Source organism: Neopsephotus bourkii, unplaced genomic scaffold (genome assembly GCF_033783945.1).
Source record: "Neopsephotus bourkii isolate Nb327-2 ecotype Australia unplaced genomic scaffold, CSIRO-AGI_Nbou_v1 NB_1770, whole genome shotgun sequence".
Classification (NCBI taxonomy): domain Eukaryota; kingdom Metazoa; phylum Chordata; class Aves; order Psittaciformes; family Psittacidae; genus Neopsephotus; species Neopsephotus bourkii.
The window spans coordinates 878,157-903,040 of record NW_026902244.1 but is presented as its reverse complement, the minus strand read 5'-3'; the positions used below and the strand labels follow the sequence as shown (position 1 = coordinate 903,040).

General features: G+C 40.8%; 1 protein-coding gene across 3 annotated transcripts in view; it reads right to left on the bottom strand.

Annotated features, from left to right (window-relative positions):
• Positions 1 to 3,105: 3,105 nt before the first annotated feature.
• The window catches only part of ADCY9 (adenylate cyclase 9), an 86,625-nt gene continuing 64,846 nt past the window's right edge, over positions 3,106 to 24,884 (bottom strand). For 2 of the 3 annotated variants that reach the window (XM_061379446.1, XM_061379444.1), the window contains 4 exons: positions 17,765 to 17,924; positions 14,506 to 14,654; positions 12,410 to 12,451; positions 3,106 to 6,112 (listed from right to left, as the gene is read on the bottom strand). In XM_061379446.1, the coding sequence (XP_061235430.1) occupies positions 4,924 to 6,112; positions 12,410 to 12,451; positions 14,506 to 14,654; positions 17,765 to 17,924 (1,540 nt within the window). In that variant the 3' untranslated portion in view covers positions 3,106 to 4,923. The remainder of the gene's footprint in view (positions 6,113 to 12,409; positions 12,452 to 14,505; positions 14,655 to 17,764; positions 17,925 to 24,884) is intronic. The other variant, XM_061379445.1, reaches the window with a different exon arrangement.

Sequence of the window (24,884 nt, the reverse complement as noted above, 5' to 3'; positions counted from 1 at the left end):
CTCTCTTACAAATCAAAACAAGGACCAATACACCCTGTATAGAGAACTCAAAAGGGAAAACCCCATTGGAACAGATGACTTTCCTGCCCAAAGTGATGTTCCACATGCAGCTTGCCAAATCTCAGGGTTACTCCAAGACCCCCACTGGGTTTTCACAGCTGCCTGGGCATGCAGATGTAAGCACCACAGCACTGGGGGATCCCTACACCTCCACCTCAACTGTCTCTCTCCTCACATGAATATCATTCTGTATTTACAGTCAAACCACCCCTGTGACATTTTCAGTAACTGGGATAGGCATAGAGTTTATTCCTTCCCCTCTTCTGCTTTAGTACATTTGCTAAAACTCAGGGTAATAAAAGTTCCTTTCCACTTCTGCTGTGATGAAAAATGAAATTTTTCACAGAATTCTTAAGCTTTAACTACTGGAATATGCCTGCTGCTCTTCTGCATCTTCTGCCAAGCAGCTTAACAACACAAGGAGAACAAATGACTTAACAAACACAAGGGGAACTGTGACCAAACAAATGGACAAAAGGCATCAAAGCGAATGTGCTCGTCCCAATTGTATTAGGAAACAAGAAAGGCAAACAACAGCAAAAGCAGCATCTGATGCCCTGACCTGCCAGCAGCAGAGTTGAAAGGCTGCTGTGCAATGCAGAAGACAGTTTAGCAAAGGTGAGCAGCAGGGAGGCAAGAACCACTCCAGCATCCCATCTAGACCGAGCAAACGAGACCACAGCAGGGAAGAAGGGAGAAAAAACCCACAATCTCTAAATTTGGCAAACACCCCCCCGCCCCCCCACCCAAGCTGCACAGTTTATGGCATAAAGTTGATTGCTCTGTAAAGAGCTGATCACATTATATCCAACCTCAGGCGCTCACAGCCTCTCATGGTGTTGCAAAGTAACAACATGGAGTTAACAACTGGGTACAGTGTTTGGTTTATAGCTCCTTTTATTTTTGCTCTGGGCACCTCCTTTCTGTGTTTTAGCCCTGAAGTAAGAGTATCCAAACACTTATGTTCTGGCGAAGCCCTTCGGGAGTCCACCCTCTCCCCACCTCCTTTTGTCATATCGAAACCCTCTGGCTCCCTGCATTAGGACACAGCAGGAGCAGCAGTGCCAGCACTCGTGTTACCTCCAGGAAAGGGGAACAGCTGCAAACCTTGGGAAGTAACAGGCAAATCTGTTCTTCTCAAGATCATAAATGCCAGAAGTAAATCGAGGTGAATGCCATTTCCTTGTTTTTTTGAATGAGAAATCTGTTTCACAGAAGTAGCTGCGAGAAAAACAAGCGGTTCTGTGTTAGCAGCAGATTAAGACCACACTGAGGAAAACATTCAGCATATTCCTCATTACGCTCTAGAGCAGCTCCCACAAGTGAGCTGTGGCAGGAGGCAACATGGGACTAGCAAATACCCAGCAATCTTCCTGACCCCCTTTCTCTGGATAAGTTTTAAACCATCACCATTAAACCACCCTGTGAACAGGAAGCGCAGCCATGCACTGACTGTTCCTGCAGAATACACTTCCAGGTGCCTGGCCAACTCCTCAACCCTTACGTGGTGTTTGCACTGTGCTGGCACTAACCCAAGCAGCACAGAAGAGATTTTAATGACGTGAACTTTGCTCATGGTCTCCCACAAGTGCACACGTGTCAGGGCTGCAGAGAGGAATGCAGTACTGCACGAGGCAAAACTGACTCTGGAGGCAATTTTAATGATGAGTATTGGGATGTCTCTTCACAGGTGTAAAGGGAAGGTGGAAAGGTTCACCTCCCACTGTTTTACAACAGAAAATAGGTATCTCCTTGTTCTTTATGCCTGGGAAGATCTCACTATCCACCAAACCATAAGTTGTGAGCTTCTCCATTTCCTTACTATGCTGTATTAAAGGGAAGATTTCAAACCTCTGAAAGAAGACCTGCAGTCTCAGGTGTTGAACACTTGCTGCTCTCCTGGTGGCAATAAGCAAAGAAGGGAACCACCAGTTACTCAGCTTTTTCTGACTTTTTTTCCCAGCTTCAGAGTTAAAGCATAGTAATGTGGCCGGCAGTTCCCAGAGCAGAGAACAGCCCTTAATTTCAGAGTTCACTAATACTCCTGTCCTCAGTCACTTTATTTGCTTAGTGCCAACAAAAAAGAGGCCCTGCTATTTTTTTTCCTGGTATTCCAATTACCATAAACCCAACAATCCTCTCGCAGCACCATGCCACAACAGCACAGGAGCGATATTTGCTCTATAGGCTGGAGGATGAGGCTTTGCATTCTGCAGTGCATTGCTTCATTAAGGAGAAGGAAGGTGTTCTGGGTGCAGGGCCCTACTCCAGCACCTTCTCCCTTCAGGTTTAATCACAGGGTGCAAACCTCTCACTGGATGCAGGGCTGTTGCTGGTGGAGGTTTAGTTATTGTGCAGTGTCTCACATGAGAAGCTGGTACATCTCAAGTGGACTCTGCCACTGCAAACAGCAGATCAATGAGAGAGAAATGCTAGGTATTCTATAAAACTAGGAGAAAGAAGTCAAAGGGAGAAAGGTTTGAATGACTTTAAGACACTAATGTAACACTAGAAGGCATGTAAACAATTCTGGACCACGCTAACTCCTCTACTGTAAGAAAAGGAATACTGACATACATGTAACTCAAACACAAACCCTAAAAATGGTTTCAAGAATACATTCTTCAGATGCAAGAGGTATTTGCAGAATTATACTACCTGAAAGTTGGAAGTGCAACCCACTATGGGGATGGGGGCAGAGGAGGGCTAGTTTCAATCTACAGAGAAGGAAGGCTGCTGTAAAACTGTGCACTAATAAAAATCTTACATTGTTGCTCATCACAAAGAGCCCCCAAACAGGCTACAGCATCTGTGGCAAAGGGTACAGGAATGAGTATCTCCTGCTTGTTTGTACGCTGGCAGACTGAGCAAGTCAGATTAATTTTAAATAGCTTTTCTATCAAGCACATTTTAGACATGCATAAACAGCAGCTTTTGTGAGAACAGTGTGCAGAGTCTGACCCAGAAATCTCAGATTTACATTTGACACAGGCTTCAAGGGCTCCACGCTAACTGTGGAGTGTAGATGGATCTCAAATAGCTGAATAGGAACTTCACAATATATATATTTATTACTCAAACTCCAAAAATCACATAGGGAATAACAAGGAGTATCAATATATTCCAACTTTAGTTCAGATGGATAGAAAGAATTAAACCCCACACCAATCTGCAGACAGCACAGCATTGCATCTCACCAGCTCCTCCCCAGCTAATGAACTTACTTTGGGCATAAAAGTTCTTTCATTTTATTTGGTGTCACAAGGAGTTGACTGAACTGGAATAGTTGAATAATTAACATTACCCAAAGAGGGGCATCAAATGTAAGCGAAGGAGGTGATGGAAGCATGCAGAGGGCAAACTGGTATAGTCTAATGCCCCTGTCCTGCAGGTCCCTCTGTGCAAGCAGGTTCCTGTGCTCCCGCAGGCCTCTGGTCCCAGGGACCTGCACAGGGTCACCTGCAGGACTGGGAAATTGTTGTGCTTCTCAGCTCACTAGAAAGTACTCTTTTCCCTCTTCCTGTTTTCAGTGGCACGCAGGGAGCATGCTGTTTCATTCCCTGCTGCAAAAGCACAGTGTAGGGGGGGAAATCCTGAAAAATATTGTGCAGCACCATTGATTCAGTACAGAGGGAAGCTGGGATACTCAAATGCATTTGGTGGCTTTGGAAGTTCCACCAGCTTTGAAACAAATATTGCCTAGGTAACATCCTCACAGTGTGGTTGGTAGTTCAAAGAGGCTGAAACACCATCTTATTACTCTTATTAAACCCATTACCAATTCATCTGTCCTGATCCCTTCCACACACACACACACATAAAAACCCCCAAACAAAACAAAACAGAACAAAAACCCAAACAGGAATAAAATAAATAAATAAATAGAGGCATTCCCCAAACATTCATTTCACTTTTCTCTCTCTATCTCTCAAATCAGACCAGCTTAGAGACACCAACTTCACTGACCTTTGCAAATTCAGCCAGCTAACTGACTAACATGAAACTGCATTAGATTCATTAAGACATGAATTGTAACACTCACATGGTCACTCATCTGCTTCTGGAAACCTGTCCTCAAAGCTGGTGATGTCCAAACCCTTATTCCATTCCCACATATCAGTAAGTAACTCATTGGCTATATGGAAAAGAAGTGTATCCAAAGCACACAATGGCACATTAAGGTTGAAGAAAGCATTGGTAAAGGAGAAGAAAAACTACAGCAGTTTTTTAGCCTACTCTTCACTAAATGTTGAGCTACTCCAGAACTTCTCCTCCAGCCCAACACAAAGTCAAATTGTGTCACCCCCTCTCCAAGACATTCTTTTCTCGTATGTTACTGGCACTTTATGTCAGTCTCATATGGTAGATACATGCACATTTGTCTGTGTGTTTACATACAAAAGGTCTGATAACAGTAAAACATTGTTCAGAGATATAAAAAACCCAAGGAGTTGCATTAGCCAAAAAAAGTGTTTTGTGAGAAACAACAATAAAAATGATATAACCACAGCTTTTCTTTTCTCTAAAATTAGATAAATACCCAAAGCTATGATTTCACTTGGGGCCTCTGTACCTTGACAGGGAGTCCAATGGAGTATATCTGAAGGCACTTAATATCCTCTACTCAGCTTAAGATGGTTGCACAGGGAGCTGGGGAGCTTGGGATGTGATTTGGGGCATGGAGGAGAGAGATGGATGAAAACAAGCCCTGAAGAGCTGTGATCCACACAGCACCAGGCGCTGAAATGAAAACAAACGTACAACCCAGGTGTTCAGAAGGTCTCTCTTGAAAAAGAAAACTGCCAATTGCAAATGTTTTTGTGTTTCTATTGACAGAGCACTTCATGCAACTCTGACAGTGCATCATACACTCTTAGAGATATTTAGCTTTGTCAGTTCATTGACCTCCTCAGTTCCTGCTTCCTCGCAGTCAGTCTTCTCTGCGGCTTTGCCAAACCTGCACCTCTCCTCTGCTTTCACCGCGTCTTTCTGGAGCTTCTTGGCGGAAGGAAGGATGTCCTTGGTTTCTGAGTTAACTGTGCCATGGGCTACCTTATCAGAATTTTGTACAGAAGGCACCAGGTTGGCAATCTCATCCGTTGGAGATCGCCCGATGCTGCCATCCACTTGAACCCGAATGTCTGGGGATATAGACAACTGGTGATGTGGCACAATCCCACTGTCCATGCATTTTGGGTAAAGGTAGGTCTTCATCTGACCTTTCCCCTTCACATTGACTGTCCCTCGATAGTCAAAGTCATACCCCATCTTGTTTAGGATGCGGTAGCTCTCCTCACTCACCTGTATACGACACTCGACACCAGTGGTGTCCATTCTGCTAGCAATGTTCACAGTGTCACCCCAAATGTCATACAACAACTTGGTGGTGCCAATGACCCCAGCAGTGAGGGGGCCGTGATTAAAGCCAATCCGAAGTTTAAAATTAAACCACAGCATGTTATTGTTGAAGTCATCCACCACTCGCATCATTTCTTTGGCAAATTCAAAAAGGGTCTGCAAATGTCCGTGGGGATGGTTGTTGTCCTGACACTGAGAGGTGTTCAGTCCTGAAGCAGCCATATAGGTTGCCCCAATTGTTTTGATTTTCTCAATGCTGCTGTAATGTGGTTTGCTCAGCAGCTCATCAAAATCCCCAATCAATTCATTCAAGACTCTGTAGCACTCTTTGCCTCCTTCATAGTTCTCTTCATAGAACTCGCTGAAGTTCACAATACTTGCAAAGATTACTCCGCCACTGTCATGGTTTTTGGAATAGCTCTGGGAAACTTTCAACTGCTCAGCCACATGGTATGGAATAATATTCCTCAGCAACCAGTCTGCTTGATCCCTCATGCTCTGAATTTTGGTGCGATGAAGGTCGGCCTCCACATCTCCGTGGTAGTGGAGACGGTAACTGACCTCAAACTCTCGATTCAGAAACCAGACCAGGAGAAGCAGAAGGAAGGAAACCAAAACCACTTCTTGGCCAATCAGGTCTGCTGGCCTCTTCATGTCATTTGGCACTGAACTGTTGCATGGACTCTTTCTGGAGCTGGAAGCAGAAGAACATGAAAGGTGTGTTTAAAAATGGAGAGTTAGGGCATTGCCATTTCTGCTCTGTATCCTATCTAGCAAAGGCATTCTTTGCTAGAAAAAGAAGTATGGGCAGTGTACATTACATACTAAGTTATAAAATATGCTTTGATAACTTTATCTGCTGTTAAGCATGCTAAAGAATTAATTTCATTGTTAAACTCTTTGAGTACTTCCTTAAAGGGTTATCATCAGGTTCAGCAACACAGAAATTGCCTGGCCTGTGCAGCAGTCACCAAGGAAACAGTTATCATTATATCTAAATATACAACTAAAAGCACTACAAGTAAATACATATTTAAAAAAGCCTCTATATGCGTTATGAGTGATATGTGTGCACATGCATGTTTATATGAGGGGTGTCCACAAATTTTGTGGGATTTATCTTTCTTCGTATTGCCTCCAATATTCAGAAACATCTGCTTTATACTCCTAGTGCCTTTCCCTTGTTTCCTCATCAAAGACCTTTGCAGTATGCCTTTAATGGTAACACACGAAGGTCTGGGAAGTAGATAACCCTGTACAAAACACTTCATGGATAACTGCATCAAAGCGAAGAATATGGAGCTCTGGGTTGACACCTTTTGTACATTATAATCACTGAAGCTTTTCATGGTGGAGACAGAAAGTTTCTCAAAGTGCCAAAATTTAAAAAAAAAAAAAAAAATTAACCCCCCCCATGTCTCACATAGCTCCAGAACAGGCTTTCAAATCCTTCCAACCGTTCATCAACTGCCTGTTGAGATCATAAAGCACTGATGGAGTGTGCTTCCAGTGCCAAACCACCCTTAACAAGGAGACATCTGCAGTCTACGGCTCAACTTTCTGAAGAGATGCAGTCACAAATTTCCTCTGAGGAGACATCACCTATGTGATCCTAGAAGCTAAGTCTGAACCCAGACAGACTGGCATGAAGTGATTCCTGGAGTCACTTCACTGCAAGTTTTCTATAAAATTATGCCAAAGCTTGAGATCTGATATGAGCAGACACATGCTGAAATTCTTCATGTTAAAGAAATGGTCTGATAAGGGAAGGCAACGCATCAAACTTTCTCCTTGACACACAGAAAGACAACCCATCTCTACAGTGTCTGTGTGGATTCCTCTTATGAAGGTATGTTAGCAGAAGAGATTAAAACTCAGAGCACAACTGTAGCAGCAGCTGAAGACAACTAAATTTGTTTCTGTAACATATGAAAGCATTTCTAAGTTCAATTTGTTTCTTTATGCCCACGCAGGACATTTCCACTTCTGAAATGGAAGCAGACACTTAAGCAATGGAGCTATATTATGGGCTCAGTTTCTTTTTCTGAATGTTCATTCTCCAATATTTGATTGACAAAAACAAGCACGATGAAGCAAGCAAAACCATAGCAGAGTTGTGAAACAGATGAATGGGCACAGTCCTGAAAACATCTGTAGGTGCTATGGTCTTCATTTATATTCATTAGCTTTTATCAAAGTAACCCTGTAGGAGAAAAAGTTTCCCATAAGTAAAATATTTACACCAGAGAGCTTACAGGTTGAATTTCAGATTAAAGATAAGACTGCATATTTTGCTGGAAATTACTCCTTTTGTTTTCAACCATAAATATACTTTCAATATACTTCCACAAATACACATAAACATGCTTTCAACCATGAATATACTTCTCCCAGGAGATTAATTTTATTGGCTTGCTATTAAAAAAACACAGGGGAAGAATGAAAGGGGATTACTGCTAACTCACTAAGTAGGTCCCTACAAACAGGTTCTCATAATTGCTGGTGCTTTGCTATACTGACTCCTTCCTTTTCTTCCTTTCTCCCTGACAACTACTTTTCTCAACTGAACCTTTGCCATGAACCTATTGATTTTCTCCCTAGACAGACAAGTCAGACACTAAGACAAAGGCTAAGTTGTTAGTGACTAGAATGTGACACGTAACAATTCTTGAAATACAATCCTTGCTACCTGTTTTGCAGGTAGCAAATTATCCTCCCATTCGATGGGCTTATAAAACACAATGAGGAGAGGATAAGTAAGAGAGCATAGAAAATAAGTAAGGCTGGAGAAGGTGAGGAATGAATCTTGGTTGAGGAGCATGATTCAGGTTCTTTTCAGAACAGTTCATTATTTTCTGTATCTTGTGAGATGAGATCTGCTAGAGAATCTGAGCAAGGACATGTTACCCCTTTGAGAGTATGAGTTTGATCCAGATAATCTGCTCTAACATCAAACATCCCTGCCACAGGGATTTATTTAAGTCATTAAAAGCTTTTTATTTACAGTTTGTTGTACAAAATGTTCCTCAAAGTACTTGAATTCCTCTTAAATGAATTAGGCAAGCATCACCAATTCTGTTACAAAAAGCGGCTTGTGTTGAACACAAGATCTGCCTTTTAAGAAGAAACTGCTGCCTCTCATTCACCACTCCTCAAGTACTGGCATCTGCAAGCACTCAATCATCTCCTCCAGTGCTGACCTGACCTTATTTCCCATGTGGGTGTACAACCTTAGAGATCTGCATATGAATCGAGTGCCTCACTTCTAAGCTGACCTGATTTCATTAATAAGGTAGTGGGTTAGTATCTCAAAAAAGAAGGTGCAGTATCTTTTCCAGAGCAGGCATTTCTGATCACGGTGGGACTGCTACAAGCATAAGGACAGAAAGCCATGAGATGCCAGCCTGATGGAGAGAGCAATTACATCTTACTCATTTGGAAATCGAATTTCTGGATGTTGCAGCAATCAGATTTCAAGACCTACAGGACTATAAATCATCTTACGCAGTCAGTTAGCAAGGGTGACCTGAAGCTACCTTTCAGAATGGAAAGAAGGAAAAAGAACCCCTGCACACACCTATAACAGAAAGGATCACACACCCCCAAATCTTTTTAAGATCTACTTTTTATGAGGTGCTGCAGCAGAAAACAGATTTTAAAAATCATGCAAATTGAAATCTTAAGCCGACAATGTTCCTTTAAGTCAAACTGGTGAAGTGCTTCCTGGCACAGACACCTATTAACTTGGCATCTTCATCCAGGCTGTGTGTTGAATATGGAACAAGTGAGAGCTCTGGAGATAGAATCTCCTTTGGCTTGATCACAAATCACAAAGATAATGGCTTTCCACTTACAAAGATTTTTGGAAAGCTATTCTGCTTCTGAGCCAATAACCTATGTTTGGATTTGGATATCTTGCTGTATTTAAAGAGGATGCATGCTTGCTAAATCTTAAAGAGTAACACTATGGTGGAACAGTGTGAAAAAGGGAAATCAAAGTGCTACTTTTGATGAAGAACATGTAATGGATGGCTATAAAAAAACCCACCTCAAGTGGCCTATCACTGTTCCTCCTTGAGTGGTCACAAACTAGAAAACAATATACTCTACCTGCTCTAAGAAATTAATGCGACCAAGAAATATTTCCTGCTTAAAAGACAAAGCTTATGGTTGTATAACTCTGGGACTAAAGAGCTAGTCTGTTTGAAAAAAAAGGCAAATTCCATATTTTGATTTACTGAGCACAGTGTGGACAGTCCAGAGTTGAACTTTGTGCTAATACTTCATTACCACTAGGACTTTCTTCCCACACAACATTAATTATTATCTCAATTCTTGACCAAGATGCGGGAATAACCTCATTAAAGGCATGCAAAACAAGCAAGTCTGTTTGGCCCACCTGGAACACAGAAGGAACTTGTATGCTGACTGAAGTGAGCAAGGAACCTTATTTGTTTCAGTAAGAAAGCAACAGCAAACCAGTTTGTTAAGATAAGGGAGTTTCAATTTTGTATTATTCCATCACCAGGAGAAAGGGGAAATTCTGTTTGCACACAACACTAGAACTGTGGTAAACAATAATGCACTTAAAAGATCCCTGAAAAGAGAACCCAAATTCTGTTGCAAATTAATGGTAGAAATTGAATAGGACTAACTCTTAGTTCTCTCTTTAACTCTCAGCACTTTGAAGGATTGTGTTGATTTACAAATTTGGGCTGGTTCAGTTCAGTGGAGCCTGGACTGTTAACAAAGATCACACTGAACTGGTACAATTCCTGCTTTACAACAGAGACAGTGGCCAATTAACCTGACAAAACCACTGCTGACACACACAACAGCGAGTGCTGTGAAGTATTAACTTCTGCACTATAGACACACATTTTTTTCCCCCAACTGAAGGACTAGCAGACAAAATACAAATCTATAGGTTGCCCAAGGAGGTTGTGAATGCTCCATCCCTGGCAGTGTTCAAGGCCAGGTTGGATGAGGCCTTGGGTAATATGGTTTAGAGCGAGGTGTCCCTGCCCATGGCAGGGGGGTTGGAACTTGGTAATCTTAAGGTCCTTTCCAACCCTAGCAATTCTATGATACTATGACTCTATCTCAGAATAAAAAGTTAAAAATGAAGTTTAGAAGTGTTTAATGAGAGAGATATCTTGGTCACTGCCTTATTTGGCCTTTAGCTGGCAAGCTAGGATTTCTACAGTAGGCAGAGTGCGCTCCATGCCTGCTTGCAGCAACATCTGCTGCTTGGTTTGGTTTCTTACCTTTACTTGCCATGAGTTGAAAGTTATATGTTTATTTATGGAAGAAAAATATTTGCATGCAAGCAATGCTTGATAGCTTTTTTTTTTGACAGATTTCTAACAAATGATGGTGTACAAACAGTCACTGAACAGAAGACTGGGCTGTCAACTAGTTAAGGCAGAATTTATCATTTAGTAGTGATTAGCAGCTGGACAGGAGATAACTAAGCTGTTGTCAGTGCTTGGGCAAGATATTTGTAATTCTGAGCAGCATAAAAGGTTTGGTGATTTCACAAACTCATAATAAACCACTAAGGACCCAAGCTCAGGCTAATCCTAAAACATTACTGCAGTGATCACCTTTAATATTTTGTACATTGTATGCCACATAATCAGTGATGCTTTAATATTTTGTACGTTGCCTTTTCAGCAAATTCCTTTTGTTTTTTTTTTTAACTAAAACATCAAACAGAAACAACCCGAACAAAACCAAACCAAAACAAAAAACCCTCAAGCCACCTCTGTTCTTTTGGCTTTAACTTCCCATTCTGGATTTAGTGAACTGGAATTCTGTTATGAAAATTAAGTTATCTTTCATGAATCAAAGCCACAAAAAAAGGAAAACCCATGTTAAAACCAAGCAAACAAAACCCCCAACACTGCAGTAAGTGCTGACTTCTTGGTGAATAAATATCCAATGTGAAAGCACAGTTATCACCTCTTTATAATAACTTTTCTAAACAAATGTTTTCTAAAACATTTCTAAACTTTTCTAAACATGTTTTCTAAACTACCACAGCATTCATGTAGATGGTATTTTTTAAAAGGTACTTGTTTTGATACATACTCCCAATAAAAGAGACACATGCCTCAAAACACATTTGTTTAGATTAATTACTGACTCACGTATTCACAGAGTTGTTAATTCCACCAAGTAAAACGTTGCCCCATCACTGCCCCCAAACTTGTAGTTAGCAAACACTACTTTCTTAATAGCAGAGACCAATAAAAACAGTTTGAAAATGGTACTGCAAAACTTGCAATAAAACCAGGAGAAATTCCACACTGAAACAATCAGAGCAGATCTCGAACATGTGTACTTATAAGGGGGATATAATAACCCAAAAAAAAAGATTGGTGTGTGTTTGTTTACAAGTCTGAGGGCTAAAATCTCATTTGCTCCCAAGGATATGCCTTGCAATTCTACCTAAGTGAGCTCAGGGGGGCAGACAGCACCCAGACTGTCAACACCAGCATTGCTCATCTCAGTGAAGGCAGCTGGCTTCACAGACAGCATTTTCAGCTGAAGCTCCTCTACCACAGCGAATTCTCACCTGGCAAGCTGTGGATAGCATCCAACTCAGAACACTTCTGGATGGTGCAAATCAACCAAGGAAATAAAATAAATAGCTCACGATGTACAGATAATGCTTTAAAAACTGCTACTACTGCACAAACAGATGGTATTTTATAGCTCCTCCATAGTTCTAGTTCCTAGAAATCAAATTCTGAAAGAAAACAGCATTATATAACTCAGTGACTGCAGCGTCAGCTCTCTGATGATTTCTGGTCATATCCAAGTCCCCTACAAAGGAAATTACATACACAAGGAGCTTAAACACAACTTGCTCAACCAATTTGTTGAATTCCCACGTGTATTTCTGCAGCAAAGTTTTGCTACATATAATTGAATGGAAATTTTTCTATCCCTAAACATAAAGACGGTAATTTAATATAAAGCTTACCTAAAATTCTGTGCCAAATCTAGATGAAAAGTTTCCATAGAGCTGAAATAAAAAAGCATTGATTTCAGAAGGAAAGTTAAAGCAATAAACAAAGCACCCTGCCAGAATTCCAGTTATCATTTTAAACTTTTCTATTACGTAGACTGCAGGACCAGTAATCGCGCTGCATCCTTGATCAGCTTCAGACAAACTTTGTTTGAATGGGACTTATCTGCACTTTTTGCTTGGAAGAAGCAACTAGTCACACAGAGATACAAACATCCCTAAAGAGTAACAGATGATAATGCAGTCAAGTTGATGTCTGTTACAGGGAAGTGTTAAACAATCCAATCTTACCTTGGCAACATGAAAAAGCAATTTCAGAACTCTAAAACTCACTTATGGCTTCATCTTATCTGACCACACAATACAAAGATTAAAGAAAGAAAACTAACCCAACAACCCCTCCCCAAACAAATTTGGGGCCTATTTTTGAAAATGCAATTACAGAAAATCATTCAGCAGTTCAAGCAACTTTTGTGTTTACTTGTATTGCAATTTCTCTATCACAATCATGTATGACAACTCTCAAGATTGCTTACTTTTGGAAAAAGTAAAGAAATCTGCAGCATGGATTTATTTGCCTGTGATGCTCACAAAGCTCCAGTTACCCATTATCCAGAGTAATGATAGGAGAGGAACAAAAAAGTTATTATTAACAAACCAAAGTTATGGGTCTCAATAGTTCAACCTGGACTATTTTTATTCATAATCAATTCTATATATCATTTTGTCAGTCCTGCAGTTGAACAGCTCTGTTATTTTAAATATTTATTTTTTTCAAGATGAAATAATATATCCCCTGATTTCTATTTTGCCCATTAATGGTCACACCTCTTCAAATCACAGGTTTAGTCTGATATGACCAAGGAAACCATTTGTCAACTGACTCCAGCTTATTTTTTTTCCCAAGGAAGAACTTTCTTCCTACAACCCTTACAGCCACTTCCCAACTTACAGACGTGAATAAAGGGTGACTTTTATTCTCCCTGCCCTTTTTTATATAAATCTGATCAAGATTTAAATGAGACCACTGAAGATACCTGAAGAGGGGATTAAAACCTGAATGCTCACACAAAACATGTACCTGCAAACTCTTTTTGGTTTGCTAGTTTTTCATGTATTTCACTGTATGATTGAACAGGCATCTGAAGAAGAGATAGGAACTAGAATAATCTAGCATTAAAAGTCTTTGCAAAGCCCACACTACGGTAGGAGAGCCAAAGGCTATGACATTTCTTAAGCCACTGAGAAATGCAAGTTGATTATAAAATTCTGACAATAGGAGTGAATGGCCTGGAAGGACTCTCTTGAATCTTTTGGCAAGAAAGTAAAAAGGGAATACTGCGAACAAATTCTCCTATGGAGAAAATCAGAGGAAAAACTTAAAAGCCTTAAGGTTATTGCACAGAAATTGCATTAACTTGATTCTTTGGTTACTGTCCTGCAGCATCCTCTGAAAAGGCAGGAAAGTGAGTAAGGAAACAGTGTATTAGAATCCTATTAAATTGTAGCACCTGCCTCCCACAGTGGAAAACTCCTTGAGAAAGGAGGTATTAGAAAGATACATGCTTCCTAAGGGCAAAGATAAATCCAGAGGGAACTGAGGGAATGTGGTATCACCAGATGTAAAAAAAACTTTCCAAAGCCATGCTTACATGGGTGGTATCACCAAAAGTAAATCCAGAGGGAACTGAGCTCTCTGGATCACCAAATATACCGGAGATTTCTTTATAATAAAACAGGTTTTCAAACAAATGGTGAAAGGCAATTCTATGGGTCTGATAAGAATGTGCGCCCTGGAAACACACTGGTTGAGGACAGAGTGTCATTTCAAAACAGATGACAGGAAAAGGGCTCCTCAGATATTGTCTTGAAATCCTTAAAACTATAAAAATAAAAAATGAAGAACTCTTCCCAAATACTAAGTTTGAGGGGCTGGAGAAAGTCATGGCAGATGCTAAAATCCCATGCATTAGACCCTCACTCCACTGGCGGAGAAAACCAGAGTTGTTAATCTAAAACACAGTCCATGAGTGCTAAGGTGTGATGCTCACCTGTCTGGACACAAGGAGATGTACAGCAGAATGAGAAGCACTGCTCCTACTACAGTTGCCAGCAGAGATCGCATCCAGGAGCTAAGCTGGCAGAAGTTACAGTACTGCACAATGGTGATGAGAATCGCACAACACATAAACATGGTGTACTGCAACAGAGAGAGAGAGCACGAGTTAGCGTCTTCTGCTGACTGGAGCCCTCCTGCACATAAATGCCAGTGTAAATTAAAGAATGTGTGATATGAAAGAGAAGGATCCGATTTTGGTTGTATTATATGCATGGCAAGTAATCCCTCACAGTGTCTGCATCAGGACACAGCATCCGAAGATGGAGAACTTCCCTTCAAAGAGCAAGAAAACTTTTAGCACAGGTAGTTCATCACAATTTTCTGTAGATGGACTTTTATATTACTGCATTACATAACCATTAGTTCAGTAACTTTCAATACCTTCAGTTTACCTTTGCAAAAGGCTAAGTACGTCTTCTTATCAAAAAAAGAAAAGAGAGAAGAAGGAAAGAAAAGGAAGTGGAAAGGAGAAAGGAAAAGGAAAGCAAAAGAGAAAGCAAGAAAAGCAAAACAGAGGAAAAAGATAAAAATAAAGAATAAAAAAAAGAATATAAAAAAAGAGGAAGGTAAACAGTTGGTAACCTCCTCTAAGCTGCTGGGGTTAGGCTGTCTATTTTTAACCAAACATCAAAATTCCACTGCATTGAAAATGTGGAGCACATTAACCCTCAGAAACTTCATCTAACTGCCTACTTTTAAAAACACTTTTTAAATGTTGTTATCACACCTGCCAGCAACAAGTGCATTCAAATAAGAAAAAAATCTGTGTTGGTAACAAAAGACTGGGATCAGTCATTGTCAAACTAATGTCTGGTAACACACTCACTTGTGCCAATTTGAAAGGAGCATTTCAGATTTTCTGTTCCAAATGCTGCATCTCAAAAATCTTTTCCCTTTCCACATTTTCACTGGATAAAGAAAAGGAAGCGCAGGACAGATATATTCCCCAAATGTCTTAATTTTCCCAAGATACAATCCTATAGTGGTCAAAACTCTCAAGCTGATGTGGAAATTTGGGTTTTATCAAGAATATTCATGACCATCCCAACTAGAACAGAAACTTCACAACCATATTATGGATTTCTGTTCTAGCTACATATGGCAGTTTACAGTATCAAATGATCATTCTCTCACTTTTTCTCTCATTTTAAATTTCCTATACAGCTGAAGTGCAGGGAATGCAGATTAGCAATTCTGTAGCATAACAAATAAGCATGTGATTCAGAAGCAGACAGAGTGTATGGAAAAACACCCTTACATAAGTCACCATTTTTAAACCACAATCACATTTGTTGTTTTTCTGAATGACCCAAAAATGGATAAGAGGAATTTCAGAAGTGTCCATAAACCCCCAGAATTTGAACTTACTTTTTTCCCCCCATTTCAGGTCTCCTAAAGTGGCAGAGCATGGGTTCTTACTCCAAGTGACGCCCCAGCACGGAGCCAGCCTATAGAGGGTCAGGAAGCGCTGTGTTTTACTATGTAAGCATGGCTTTGGAAAGTTTTTTTTTCATTGCTGCTTTGGTTATTTTTGATCTTAATTATTTTAAATCCAGGGAAGGTATAAAATGCTATGAATAAAAAAAAACTTTGCAAAACCATGTCACAGTAAAATATGACACTTACCTGACCCTCTATAAATTGACTTCATTTCCCAGAGCTCCATGACTGTTGGAACACTGAGCACAAGATGAGCTGGGACACCTCTTGGGAAGTAAGCCAACAGCCCCACAACTTAAGAGGACCTGCAATAGGAAAGAAAGCAAAGTTCATTCTCAGTTTGGTTATAAACACCACCACCTCGCTGCTGCTGCCTGAAGCACTCAGACTGGCCACCTGATCTGAGCAGGCATTGAGAATACACTAAAGATGGTTCTTCCAACACTTTTTATAAATGTTTGGAGATATGACCAAGGACGGTGGTGAATGGGATGATAACAGAGTCAATGGACAGATCTGAAGGTTTTCACCTCCCTTCAGTGTGAGGAAAACATTCCCACAATTAACGTACTGGTGGTCATAAGGGAAAAAGACCATCATTAAACTGAATAAATAAACAAATAAATAAATTTTACAGCTTAAAAATGGTTAATTGACATTCACAAAAGGTAAAAGCTGCAAATGATTTTAAACACTCAATGTGGAAGAATATCAAATGCAGTCCTCTGTGACTGGTAATCATGGAATATCTGTTTAATTTGGGAAGGACCAAAAACCGTCTGGTCCATATGCTCCCACAGAACAAACACTTCCCAATACCCTGTAATAAGCTGTGATAGGAAGAATGAAGAGGATCTGGTCACTACCTACACCCAGGGGCCTGAAATAGCAAGATGTTTGTGAAACAGAATTCCCTGAAGATCCAGGAAAGGAAGGATGTTGCACTGTGTTACCTAAGAGAAACTTGCAGAAAACCGAACTTTCAGCTCCAGTTCCAGTCCATTTTATTCACAGAGTTTTCAAGCATCAATTTTATGCTACAGTTAGCCTTTAAAGTATTCTATTCTTCCCTTTAGTTAATATTTAACCCCTTGCTCCCCTCTTCTGACTGTTTTTATTAAATGAGACAACAAATCCCCTGTGGACCTTTCTGTGGCTGGGCTAAATATGCCAACTTCTTTCAATTTTTTTAAACAGACAGCTATTGCATTCCTTTAGCCATTCCTGCAGCTCCCGCACAGCACAGTAATCATTTCTATGTGCTGTCTTCTCCTTCAAGTTCCTCCATCTAACTCCACAATGAAAAACATCCCCTGACAGTACTGCTGTCATTGTTGAAATTCGCTAACGTGCAGGCAAAATTTTAAGTCATACACAGCACCTCCCACTATAAACTCTAAATCAAACCCAGAAACAACACAATGACAAGACTTACGCTACTTGTATTATCTAAAACAACCACCTGCAGAAAGGGTTTGGTCTAAGAAAAAGTAAAAGTATGTATGTAAGCATGTACGTAGGCAGGCATTCAGAGGCATCCCTCTCCTCTTTTGTACGAGAGTTTTCAAATAAGCAAGTGACTGTATTTACATAACAAACTAGGCATTTCATCACACACAAAACCCTATCCCTCTAAGGGATCTGTATCAAACAGATGTAAAGCACGAGGGAGGTGAAGGGAGACAGCAGGCAAGCAACAAGCTTTGTTAGATCCAAAACGTCAGATTATGAAACGGAGTTCGACAACTTACATGTATATTTGTTTCAAAATCAGAGGTGAAGTGTGAAAAAACTGCAAGAGCTGGGAGAGAAACCAGGATTGCACCGAAAAAATGTCGAGGCAGCCAGCCAGATATCACCTCCAGGAGACGCTTGGTGCAAGTCATCACCTCCTCCAGAAAGAACGCCATTCTGGAACAAAGGAAAGCCCAAAGCCAACATTAATTTCAGCCCATCACTTTGTACATCTCATTTACCTGTAATAATATAACTTCAAATCCTTCACTTAGACTGCATGAGCAATTCCAGCACATTACACACCAGAACACCTGTTGGTGAATTCAGGAAATGATCCACCTTTGCTGGAAGATGACTGGTTGGTGGCTCACAAGGGGTGTCATCAAGTGGGATGGTGGGCTTGGAGGAAACAATCTGAAATCCAAATTTCACTTACTCGGGATGCAAGCATAGAGAAGATTTCATTCATAAATATTTAGCCTTAAATCAGGTGGGGAGAGGGGAAAGCTTTTACAAGTTAAAAAAACCCCATAACATAACACCCGAAATGTTTGAAAAAGAAGGCTTTATGCCCTGCTAAGAGCTCAGTCACTCAGAGGCTGTGCAATTCCGTGCCATCTTCACATTCTACTGTAATCAAAACCAGTTCTCCCAGTTACAACCACTGAGACAGAAGTTCCTGTCTGCAATCAGACTCTGTTCCCTCTCATTAGGGAAGGGGAAGAGGAGTGTGGGCTGAGAGCTGGCACCCTCAGCAGGCAGCAGAGTCTGAGAAGCAGTTGGGATGAGCACCTCGGGGGCCAGCTGGCACGCTCCTCTGCTGCCTGTCGGGATCTATCACAGCAACCCAGTTGGCTCCGCACAAGGCACGCAGGAAGGAACGGTTCTTGCCTCAAGCTGCTGATACAGTGACGGCCCAAACCTGTGAAGTGCTGAAGGAGCCAACTGGAAGAGCTCTGAGAGCAGCTTAAGGAGATACTTCTTAAATGAGAACATTTCTAATTGTTAAAATGAATAAGGAAAGGTAAAAGGACACTTAATGCTCGAGGATATGGCATAGAAAAAGGTTATTTATCTACAAAAACAAATCCTCAGGAAAACTTCCTTCTTACAGCTCAAAAACATTACTCACTCCAGAAAAATTCCAACTGCAGTTCAAGTTTCTAATTATTTTTATGAAGCCATAAAAAGGTAACATAGCACACTCACACTTCATTCAAAGCCACCGCATGTGGATGTATGTAATTATCAGAATCAGTCTAGGCAGGTAATTCTGCTTTTGTAACAGCAGACTACAGTAGAGCCCAAACAGTAAATAATAAATACAACATACGCTAAATATGAAATTCACCATCGCTAAAGTTACACAACTTATTCCGTATCACCTACAACTTTTAAAAGAGGAAAAGCTACCCACTGATTTTTTAACACTGTTATCTAAAATACAAGGTATTACTCTGGATAAAAGCTTGACACAAACCAGAATAAATTTTAAGTTCTTTATGTGAATCTGACACTTATTCCACGGCTTTAAATATGTATTGCTTATGATCGATATATTAATTCTTTGGTCCAGACTGCTGAGAATTTTAGGACCCCGAGCATTTTTTTTTTTTGAAGCTTGGAGAGCTCTTCTCTGATTAATATATTAAAATCTGGAAATTACACTTAAATGAATAGAAAAATATAAATTCGTGGTAGCAGGATTAAGACGCTGTAATACAGCAGGACTCCACGAGAGGGTGCTCACAGATTTGCTAGCTCCTAGTTTAACTGACTGCCATTTGCACGAAAAATGACAGCTATATTCCATCGTAAGAAAGAATTTCTATAGCACAGAAATTAAAAAAGCATATAAAGCAAAATAAATTAAAAAAACTCTATAAAAGAATTGTTTTTTTCTGAACTGTTATACACTGTCCCAACTCAGTTGCCTCTAACATCAGTGACAGAACTGTGCCTGTCTTCAGTGGCAGCCCAGTTTACCCAGTAACAAATACTTCTGAAAATGCCACTCGAGTTCATGCCTCTGAAGATTAGTATTAGCATTTACATGGCTGAACTATGAGAAAGGAATCACAGAATCACAGCCTGGTTTGGGTTGAAAGGGACCTTAAAGTTCATCCAGTTCCACCCCATTGCCACAGACAGGGACACCTTCCACTAGAGCAGGTTGCTCCAAGCCCAGCCCAACCTGGCCTTGAACACTGTGAAGGATAGGGCAGCCACAGCTGCTTTTTCAAGGAAACCAACCTGGGCCACAAAGCTGAGCACTCGTGGGGTCAGGCTGCATTCCGGTGCTTCCACTGGCAGCTGGGTGGGAAGCCCAGAGAAGTGGGATCTGAGGAGGCAGATCATCGACACCTCTGCCCACGCTCTACGTGATGTTCCACATCGCTCCCATGCAGGCTGGCACAGCTCTGTGGCACGCAAATCGTGGCAGATACCCAGTGCAGCTCATGTCTCTCAGCACATGTTGCTGCACCACGGAGCCCCAACCCACATAACAGGGGCTCCGTGGTGCAGAAAGCTTTTCTAGTTTTAATGGTTTTTGCCAAGCCTCTATGCCAGGACAAATTCTTGTGGGAGCTATAGCAACAAATCCTGCCATGAGGACACTTCTTTATTTAGGCAGCTGTGTGCTTCAAAAAAGCTACTGCAAATTCCAGGATAATGCCACATTTCTTGTGATAATGTTTTACCTTCTTGCATTGATATTTTTATCTCCGCCTCTGCCCCCCCCCCAATATTTATCACAATCTTCTGCACTCTGGAATTACAACAATTGAAATATCATCCTTCACAAAACAGCGAAAGCCTGGGAATACAGCACAACCCTTCCATTGCAGGAAGTAAGAAGTGCATTAAAACCAGACAGCAAGGAGAGCTGCAGACAGATTTAATGGCTACAGGGCACTATCAGTAAATAATGCAGTGTCAGTGGGTAGCTCAACAGGGCTTAAATGCTAAAGCATCCAAGATGTTTACACAAGCTGGAGTTCAAATTAGTAAGTTTGACATAAATGATTAATGGGTAATGGAGGATGTTATCATCATTCCTGTATTTACTGGCAGTTTAAAATCAATTCCCATAGTTCACATCAAAAGCTTTTGGCACAGCAGCAGTTTGGTGGGATATTAAATACCAAAGCCACAGATGTTAGAAATAAATAAAGGCGAACAGAATACATTGTTTTCCCTTGCATCAATACTCTGTATCAGTCATAGCATTAACAGAAGCCGTTCACCACGCTCTAGTTGCAGAAAACAATTTCAGTTCCTGGTCATTTGGAATTTCAGGAGAACCAACTGGTTTGCCACAGGGTCTTGGCTATGGACAGACCGTGGGCTCTACTTCAGCAAACCCAGGAAGTGCCAAGCAAAGGGCTGTTTTGTCAGACAAGAGCAGTTCCCCATTCTACCGTTTTGATTGTACTTGCTTTCTTTATCCAGAAGATAATTTTTTTGCTCTCTAGAAAGGTTCTTCAAAATTCATGAATCAACTTATGCAGTGCTCCCACCTCTCACTCTTTTGAACAGTGCTGAAACATCCACTACTGTGGCCCCACTTCACTGAGAAGTCCGCACTGAAGGATGTTATCTAAAGCAACACTTTTTTTAAAAGCAAACTTATTTATAACAAATCTCACTTGAGAACAAGAACTAAATGTCAGAAGTATCTAGTTAACAAAAATCCTGTATTTACAGCTAAAATAGTGGACAGATGTTGGCTGGAAGTAGATGATCTTAATGTCCTTTCCAACCCAAACCATTCTTTGTTCTACGTCTTTTACCTGTACTCCTGCAGAAGGAAGCACTCCTAAGAATCCCAAGTGAAACCTCACATGCTGTTGGATGTTCAATGACATTTCCCAAGGTACTTTTAAAAAACAGTAGAACTTTAGGACTTCTTACCCTTCACCTGCACTCATGAAAGTCAAAGGAGTCACATTTCAAGCAGGCAGGACGTTCTTTGCACTACATTTACAGAACAGGAGATGGCATCTCCCACATGCTTACAAATGAAACGGCATTATTTGTGCGTAGCTTTATACAGGTAATTTTAGAGTGGCACTTGTGAGAACAGTTGGATCCTCATCTACAGATACTCCAATAACTTATTATGAGACACTTCAGAGGAATCAAAACATCCTTCTCCCTTGTAAGCTTTGCTCCATGAGGACCTCTCTTCCAGAACTTAGAAGTTTCAACTTGTTTCACATTGTACGACCAGCGATAGAGCTCTCCCCTCCCACTCCTGCAGCTGGACTAAAGCTCTGAGCCACAAGAGTGAGTACTTCCTAGGCTAAGTCCTGGATTCAATTAAGAGTCAGACTGATTTAAAGACAGGGTGTTTCACATCAAGACAATGGAAATACAATAAGAAACTTAGGCAAGAATTTTCTGGTCCTAAAATAATCCCTTTTCCTGAAATTCTGGGATTGTGCCCAGCATTGTAATCCAACCTCCTCCCTTAAGATATCTCAGTGGTATTTTGTGATTGTCATTTGGGATGACATTTCTGCACAGGAAGTTCTGCACCGTTTCTGTGAGTAATGAGCAATCAGAGTGAGCAGCCCTCGCTTTGAAGAGGAAAAAGATGATTTTCTTCCTTGTGCTCAAGGGAAGTACACAGAAGCGTGTGTCACAGGTTGTGGAGCCCTGAGCAGTCCAAAAGCATATTTTATGTATTTACTATGAAGTAAATACATATAGGAAATTCAAAACAAACAAGAAAAAGCCCTCCAAGCCAAAACAGATAGCTTTTCCTACAAAATCACCCTCTGCCCCCCAAATATCATATTGCCATTACATTTAAAACTGAAAACCTACCAGAAAGCTTCTAAGATCTTTCATCTACAAATTGGTGTACAGTATGAGGCTATTTTCAAGAAGGTATCTGAGTAAGACCTGCTCAGATCTGAGATGATCCTGTTTCATACATTAAGAGATTTGCTGAGGTGTTACCTTAGGTGTGATCAGAGTTAAGCCAAATTACTAATTATATCTCATTAGTATAGGAAGGACTGTGAATGTGAGCCCAGGGTAGCAAGCTCCTGGGCTTGTAACTGTGGAGTAAATACACAATAATTTGAAGACACTTCCCTCCCACCAAAAGAAAGGAGCAACACATCTCTCACTTGGACAACAAGGGCTCCAGCAGCAAAGAATACATGGTGACTTGATTCCTTAGTTCCTACTCAACTGCCAACCTGATGGAGAGGTCAGGGAAGGGCAGCCATTGCTTATCCCATCCAGTGATTTTCATTTCCCAAACTAACCAGGAGAATTTGTGGGGTCTTAATCTTAATGGTCAGCTTGACTCCAGTGAGTGCAGCAGGTGCTAGTGACCCCCAGTCATCTGCACCCACAGTAGTTGTGCAGGAATTGCAGTATTCCATGTGCCCAAACCTGTGAGTGCTCCTTTGGATGAAGACAGTCCTGCATGTATCAGTATAGTGTTTACTGAAAACCTGTTATTATTACGCCAGGTGGGATGATGTGAGTTCTGATGGCTGGCTACTGGTGTTCTCCACAGGGTGAGATGTTTCTCAATCCATTTTTCAAATCAGAATTAAGCACAGAAGAATGATTAGTATTAAAAAATATATTCTTCTAAGACTTAGGAGTCATCCTGAAACACTTTCTTTTTAATCTCACTGACTTTAAATGAGGCACCCAAGCCAGCTTAGGCAGTAAAATTTGGGCTTTAAGCCAACATAGTCTCATGAAAATATTAGAAATGTCAGTGGCAAAACCAAATAGTGTTAAGAAAACACTATAAAGCCACTTAAACTCACCTCGGTGACAGCCCAGGTTCACTACAGTATGGCTCTCAATAACACAGTGCTGCCATGAGGTTAAACCCCTGTACAGCCATACACAGCTCAAAAAGACAAAACCTCTTTGTGAATTCTTGACTAAACAGATAGCCTATTGAACACAATTTTCCTTCTCCTTAAGAAACCCATAAACTACCAATTACAGAACAGGACTGAAATAAAACCCTATGTACCTCCATACAAAAAGTTCAGGATTATAGTAATAATTTTTTTAAATGTACAAAATAAAAAACGCAAATTCAAAGTAGTATCAGGAACAATAATGAATTGAAAAATACTAAAATGGAGTAAACATTTACCTGCAAGGTGAATGAATTTTCTCCAAACATACCAGGAGAGCAGAAACTAACTCTTCTGCAAAGTGGTGGCTGAGTTAGCCAGAGCTGAATAAATTCAAGGTACAATGCCAGGCTCACTGAACCCAGACTAGCTGCTCACTGCTGCCTTCCTACTCTCCTACTGGTGCCATTGAAGAGCTGCTTGGCCACATTAAACTGACAAAAAAAACTTCCCCCCCCTACCTAAGACAGAGTACAGACATTGTTTTGCAATGGGGAAAATGTATTTCTGATGTAAGAGAGAGGACAGAGCAAAAGATAATCCAGTGTAGGATGCACTAGAATGACAGTCCTACCAGTTCAACTATCTCCCAGTACAGGTCTTAACACTTTCTGACTGCCTAGAATTTCTAAGAACTCCAGAACCACAACACTGTTCAAACTGCAACTCTCAAAGACACCTGGTAAGAAATACTACCCTTAAAAGCATTTCCACTGTTCTTAAATGACCTCTGTCTACTCCCACATGCCAACTTTCGTGTATGTATGCATATACATTTATACACATGCTGAGTTAAAAGCTTGTGTCAGTGGCTTAAGTACTAATTGAGTGTTTTTTACCTTGACCCTGAGAATCCAAAGTAAGAGTGCAAACTGCAATCTCTTGTTCCTTTTTAAACAACAGCAGAATGGCTTCTAACTTGTAATTACAAAACCATTTTAACTTACCCATACCTGACAGATTTGCAGAACTACATGTAGGACATGTGTTTCCACGCACCAACCTTTCCCCCATGCTCTTGTGCTGGAGAAAAGTGCAGTGAAAACAGGGGATGAAGAGAGCAGAATAAAGTTGCTCTCACAAGAATAGACAAACAAGCAACTTACTATTAGGTCTGCCATCTGGGTTAATAACAGGCTACATGTGGTATCTGTATAAATCAGACAACACACCCAGGAGAGCGTGAGTTTACGGAATACTTGTACAGGCGTTACCTCCAAGGGCACAGGAG